General features: G+C 37.9%; 1 protein-coding gene and 1 long non-coding RNA gene across 2 annotated transcripts; one reads left to right on the top strand and one right to left on the bottom strand.

Annotated features, from left to right (window-relative positions):
- On the bottom strand, positions 1-802 carry LOC132863837 (uncharacterized). Its single transcript, XR_009650155.1, has 3 exons — positions 700-802; positions 283-382; positions 1-162 (listed from the first exon to the last, which is right to left on the bottom strand). It is a non-coding gene; the product is annotated as an uncharacterized LOC132863837 (long non-coding RNA).
- A 4,181-nt stretch (positions 803-4,983) lies between these two features.
- On the top strand, positions 4,984-5,809 carry LOC132864000 (hemoglobin subunit beta-like). Its single transcript, XM_060897142.1, has 3 exons — positions 4,984-5,199; positions 5,307-5,529; positions 5,674-5,809. Exons 1-3 carry the CDS (start codon positions 5,108-5,110, stop codon positions 5,800-5,802), a joined length of 444 nt encoding a protein of 147 aa, XP_060753125.1. The 5' UTR covers positions 4,984-5,107; the 3' UTR covers positions 5,803-5,809.
- Positions 5,810-6,487: the final 678 nt, after the last annotated feature.

The following is a 6,487-nucleotide window of genomic DNA, read 5'->3' as shown; positions in this document are numbered from 1 at the left end:
ACGGTAAAGCTTGCGGTTTCCATCTACTGAAACTGCCAGAATATCTGGGGTGCATGCAGGACAGATGAAAGGCTCTTCCTTGCAGATTTTATCCACCTCAAAACGGACAGCCTCCCACTCAAAAAAGCTTTTCTGAAAACTGTCTGTGGAGATCTTGCCAGTCTAATAAAAGTAAGGAAACCAACAGATAATAATGTAAAACAAATGCATTAGCATCAAACACCTTTCAACCCAGAATACAGAAAGAACCAATACTGTAGGATAAATAAATGTAATACTCACACGACCAAAGCGGACAGTTCGCTGATCCAGCATTCTTGAAAAAGCTTGGCAGGACAGTCCTGGTGCTGCCATCTTCATTTCTTCAAATGAAAAAAGACATCTGTGGCATAAATTGTGGCAAAGTTAAGGGTCGCAGGCCAGTAGTCACTTTGAATTTAACTCGACCACTCCAGCAGCCCAAGTGGCTTGGCATGCCTCACAACTCAACTCAGACATGCTTAGATCATATCGTCCTGAAAAAATCAAAAACATTTCCACTTTAATGTAAACCTTTTTACATTATTATAGGATTATTTCAACCTTTTTTTACATGACTTGTTAAACATTACTCAAAAGTCATGTGTAGATCTTACAATGTACTTCAATACCGTTGCTGTGATCATGAGCATGTATAGATTTTTATCTTCACACACTTACCATTCATTGTGATCACAGCAACAGTCTTCCCTGGGCTGACCCTCAATGACTATGTTGAACAACCGCAAATTTTGTCAGGAACCTCCACAGGCACATGGCGCACTGAACAAGATCAAAGCTGAATTAAGCTCATCTGGATTGACTGAGTAATATAACATTGGAGCGATTCTACGGTATTGAAGTACATTGCTGAAAAAGTATACAGAGAAGCTCAAAAAGCTGACTGACATGAAGTGTACACATAAATTCAATATCAAACAACAAGAGACAAAAAGGCATATGTAAATAGTGAAGCTTATGAGGACTAACAATTCCTAGAATGATATTTATGTTGTCCAGACACAAACAAGAACTTACCACAATGGGAAAGAGCCTTATCTACAACAAAAGTTGTTGGAGGCAATGGATGGTAGAATCCAGGAGTCATGGCATCTCGGTTATGGAGAACATGTCTGGTGTGCATGATGACATCACATTCAGCACAAAAGAAGGGGCGTGGTCGACAGTCACAACACCGGACAGCAGCTGGATTGATTCCACACAGTTGGCAGATGTGTTTTACCACATTTTCTCGTGCCACAGCCGTATTCACCAGGCGGGGTCTCTCTGCCCTCCACTTCTCTGAAATGAGACTTTGTCTTGTACTCCAGTTTGAGGAAACTAGGAGAGGATCTCTTGAGGTTCCAAGAGCTGATGCATCATCTTCATCATCTTTGCACGAAACACTCTGTTAAAATAGTCCCACAATTTTATCTCCCTTATTACCAGTGTAAATTGGTCCCAACTCACTGTTTAACATTTAGTCGAGAGGACTAGCAGACTTTTTATTTCCCAAACCCAAATGTAGACAGTTCAATTGCTTGCAGTTATCTGTATAAGTTGTCAAATAGATGAGGAAAGCAAAAAAAATGCTTGCTGTAGAAGCAGATCATAAAAAAAAGCTGGTTGGCCACTCACAACACACTCAGAACAAACTGCTTCAAACAAACCTTACCAAGACCAATCATTTAGTGAAGTTTATACTTCTTTACACAAATACAATTTATTTTCATGTTAAAAATAAGTGCTTCTGGTTTGATTGTTTCCATCATATTCCTTGTTTGATACATTCATAAGTGCCTAAACAATCCAGATGTTCAACATATCTTGAATGAAAAATTATACTGACCCTCATTTGACTGATTCCTGCTTGATCTTGGTCTTGCATAGACAATGTTTCCATCACTGTCTCTCTTTCTCCCATGTACCCTTGGTTCAGCTGTTTTTACTGGTGCTGCTTCCTCTTGAAGTAAGTCATCAAGACTTTGGAGCTCATCATTGATTTCTTGATGCTCAACCAGGTTATCCAGCAGCATAAACTGTTCTTGTAGTTCTGAATCACTCATGGTGAGGGGCAGAAACAGAAACAGACAGAAAGACGAACAGATACAACAATAACAACAACAGCAACAGATGTAAACAGTGAGAGAAAGAGACAGAGAGAGAGGGTGTGAAAGAGAGAGAGAGAGAGAGAGAGAGAGAGAGAGAGAGAGAGAGAGAGAGAGAGAGAGAGAGAGAGAGAGAGCAGGATAACAAGACAGACGTGGCTCTTAAAAGTGCCTTTTGCTATTGTGTGTTTGTGTGTGTGATGAGGGGATTAAAATAATAGAGGGATGTTCGAAGCTGGCAAATCTAAAAGACCTAATGAGACAAAAAAGAAAGATTTAGAATTCAGAATTGAACACCTTACATTTTTATCATTATTTTCTTCATCAGTGTTGGCAGATTGGGCAGTTTGTGGTGGTTTTAAATTGTACTATGTGGGATGAAATGGGATTAGACAGGTGGGATTTTGATATTTCTGATGTGCCAAATGACAGACATGGAAAATAGTTTACAACATAGTCACAACCTAACCTTCTTTAGACAAGAACACTTAATTTGTTTTATCATATTGTAAATATGTGATGCTCCACAGTATTGTTGTTTTTGTTTTTCATTAATTAATTGTCAAAATTAATTTGTATTGTTATTGCTAAGATTTGTGTATTTACTAGAGTTTTTTGTGTGGATTTGTGAACAATTAGTAGAAAACACACCAACCTGGCAACACTGTTCTTCATCTGAACATTTATAAATGGCTAAGGTATTAAAGTGCTACTGCCAGTTTGGTAACTTCATTCATTCATTCATCTTCTACCGCTTATCCGAACTACCTCGGGTCACAGGGAGCCTGTGCCTATCTCAGGCGTCATCGGGCATCAAGGCAGGATACACCCTGGACGGAGTGCCAACACACACACACACACTCTCATACTACGGACAATTTTCCAGAGATGCCAATCAACCTACCATGCATGTCTTTGGACCGGGTGAGGAAACCGGAGTACCCAGAGGAAACCCCCGAGGCACGGGGAGAACATGCAAACTCCACACACACAAGGCGGAGGTGGGAATCGAACCCCCAACCCTGGAGGTGTGAGGCGAACGTGCTAACCACTAAGCCACCGTGCAGAGCTTGGTAACTTAAAACACACAATTTCCAAATATCATACAATCTCCTCTATTTCCTTGCATGATTAAATGTGGAAAAATAAATAAACAAACTTGAATGTAATTAGCTATATTAGCCTACCTACTACACATTTGGTGCAGCAAGTTCTATTTTTATAATGTCTGCTGTGATTTACTGCATCACGAAACTGCTACCTTTCACTTCTACAGCTTCTAAACTCATCTTCTTCTCCTGATTGAACAGTTTTTGTTCCAAAAATTATAGGTATTGTTCCCAATTATATTAATGAACTGTTCTACTTACCGAGTGGAAAATCGCAATGGAGCATGGGATCTCCATACAATGACGTCAGCGCCACTGATGAATTTATTAATCAACAAATAAATAAATAAATAAATAAATGAATAAATAAATAATAAAAAAGTCCAAATAAATAAATAAATAAATAATTTAAAAAAATGTCCTAATAAATAAATAAATAAATAAAAATAAATAAATAAATACATAAATAAATAGAATAAACGTGATCTCTGGAAAATTGTTCGTAGTGTGTGTGTGTGTGAATGAGAGTGTGTGTGTGTGTGCCCTGCGATGGGTTGGCACTCCGTCCAGGGTGCATCCTGCCTTGATGCCCGATGACGCCTGAGATAGGCACAGGCTCCCCGTGACCCGAGGTAGTTCGGATAAGCGGTAGAAGATGAATGAATGAATGAATGAATAAACGTGGTGAGGGAAGACATGCAGGTAGTTGGTGAGAAAGAGGCAGGTTTAGAGGCGTGAATAAAAACACGACCTGGATTGAGTAGCCCTGCCATAATTAATTTATAGCAAGCTATTTTTTTTTATTCTTATTTATCGTAGTCCCGATCCAGTTCATAAGACAAAACGGACTGCATTCCCCAACACGTCACATTTCAACGCCGCAGGTTCCGGTTCAGAGATCTACAGAAGTCTATGGTTCCCCTGCACGTTGAAATGACGCTAAAGGGATACCCATGCGTCAAAATGTGACTCCAGGGGATCCTGACCAAACGTCCATATGTGACGAGTTGGGAGTGAGAACGTGTTGGTCCTGGGGTAGAAGCTGTTCTTATCTGTTGGTTCTGATGATGCACCTTAATCGTTTTCTAGATGGTAGCAATTTAAATACTGTAAGTGATTTATTTCTTGAACCAGCCACTTCTGTCCTAAACCAGCCCCACTCCATGTTTGGTTCAGCTTAAATGAATATATGATAAACATATGCACATAATATGAACGTAATTCATTAGCCCAAATTGTGTGTATAATAAATATGTGGATTATTTTAGTCATGAATATTCTATAATCTTATAGAAAAAAATTAAAAATCATATTTTCTATATAAAATTCTATTGAAATAAAACTACTGAATAGCTAAGAGTTTAAAGGTAAAACAATAAAAATGTATGGATATTTCTGTAGATTTTTGTATTTGGCAGTTTGAAATATCTTGTTGCAGATATTTACCAGTAAAAATTACATTGCAGGAATAAAAGTGTGATATGCTTAAGCTCAGTAACTAAGACTGATATCAGTTTGTTATTTCATTTGTCTCTGTTTGTTATTTCATTCATTCTCTCAATATGTAAAGAACTGATATTAACTAATGTTATTTAATGCAATGGGCTACATGATATGCCTCTAATAATTATTTTACAAGTTTCCATAAAACAATCGTTATGCTCACAGGAAGCTTTGCCATGTACCATGACATCATATTCATTTAAAAGAGAAAAGGACCGATTCATATCTAATCAATATTGTTCAGACTGTCAGAGTGAACACACCCCATCAGATGTTTGTAGTCAGGTCTTGGGAGGTGCCGTCAAATGCATATATAAGCGGCCTAAAAAGACTTCATCAGAACATTCAGAACCTCCAAAAGCCAGCAACATGGTTGAGTGGACAGATTTCGAGCGCGCTACCATCCAGGACATCTTTTCCAAGATCGATTACAAGACTGTCGGTCACCAGGCGCTGGCAAGGTACAATCATTTTAATATGTATTACCTGACTTAAAGGAATGGTTAAATACATAAATGACTTAAGGAGTGATTATAAAACTTATGAGTACTTTTTAAATGTTTCTCAGGTGTCTGGTCGTGTACCCATGGACCCAGAGGTATTTCGCTAGCTTTGGAAACTTGTATAACGCCGCTGCCATCGTGGGAAATCCCAGGGTTGCTGCTCACGGCTTGACGGTAATGCAAGGGCTGGAGAAAGCGGCCAAGAACATGGACGACATTAAGGGCACTTACGCCGAGTTGAGTGTGCTGCACTCTGAACAACTACACGTGGATCCCGAAAACTTCAGGGTGAGTCTGATTTGATTTATTTATAAACCATTAGTCCTAATTCTGTTAGTTTCATTCATTGTCAGTTTATCACTCTGTCTACATGAATCATCCGTTCTATACTTTAACCTGTGTTCATTCTTTCTGCTCTGTTTCCTCCTGTAGCTGTTGGCTGACAGCATTACCATTGTAGTCGCCTCTGTCCTGGGTGCTAGTTTCACAGCTGAAGTGCAGGCAGCTCTGCACAAGTTCCTGGCTGTCGTTGTCTCCGCACTCGGAAAACAGTACAACTAAATGCTGCATGTGCTTTGTTCTGTGTTTTCTGCGTTGAAGTCAAACTTAATGTAAAGTTAATGCAAATAAATGTTTAAATAATTAATATCTCGTCATCTGTTGTGTTTTTTATTAAGCTAATTATTTTCTCCGTGGGGAATTCCGTTACAACTTGCAAAGTTATTTCAAATAATTTTCATTTTTAATTGAAATGATGAAAATAATTAAATTTCTATTTTCAAAAAATACAAAAGCACACTTTGATGTTGGTGGAGGTGGTGGTGTCAGTGGTGGCTTTCTAGGCTAACAGATACTGTACAGTGGCTTCTTTCGTTTCTTAATGTAATAAAATTCCAAATCATTATATCTACATTCATATATATATAATTCTAAAATAATAATGTAGCTAAAATATAACAATGCGAGACCTTTACATATAACAAATAACAAAATAGAAAAAGTTGGTTTATTATGGTTTATAATATTTCTTAGTTATTCACATGAAAGAGAGGCTTTACTGTTTACAGAGACAGTGAATAATATTTTTCACATCTGTCTGCGTTTGTCAGTACTTATTGTTATAGTACATATCTATTTTCCGTACCGTTTCTTTATTAAAATCTATATATAAAAATCATGAAATGCAAGAATAAATGATTTTTGTACCAGTCCATAGGACACAAGGCTCTTAAAACTATCCCTTTAC

The sequence above is a fragment of the Tachysurus vachellii genome, chromosome 21, assembly GCF_030014155.1.
Source record: "Tachysurus vachellii isolate PV-2020 chromosome 21, HZAU_Pvac_v1, whole genome shotgun sequence".
In the NCBI taxonomy this organism is placed as follows: Eukaryota; Metazoa; Chordata; class Actinopteri; order Siluriformes; family Bagridae; genus Tachysurus; species Tachysurus vachellii.
Note: the sequence above shows the minus strand (reverse complement) of the source record. Positions and strands in the feature narration are given on the sequence as shown.

What these genes read in the sequence shown, in the direction of transcription:
- LOC132864000 (XM_060897142.1), top strand. Translation starts at nt 5,108, where the DNA reads ATGGTTGAGTGGACAGATTTCGAGCGCGCTACCATCCAGGACATCTTT. An exon ending in GGTCACCAGGCGCTGGCAAG is followed by an intron (nt 5,200 to 5,306) that starts GTACAATCATTT and finishes AATGTTTCTCAG; the next exon opens with GTGTCTGGTCGTGTACCCAT. An exon ending in TGGATCCCGAAAACTTCAGG is followed by an intron (nt 5,530 to 5,673) that starts GTGAGTCTGATT and finishes TTCCTCCTGTAG; the next exon opens with CTGTTGGCTGACAGCATTAC.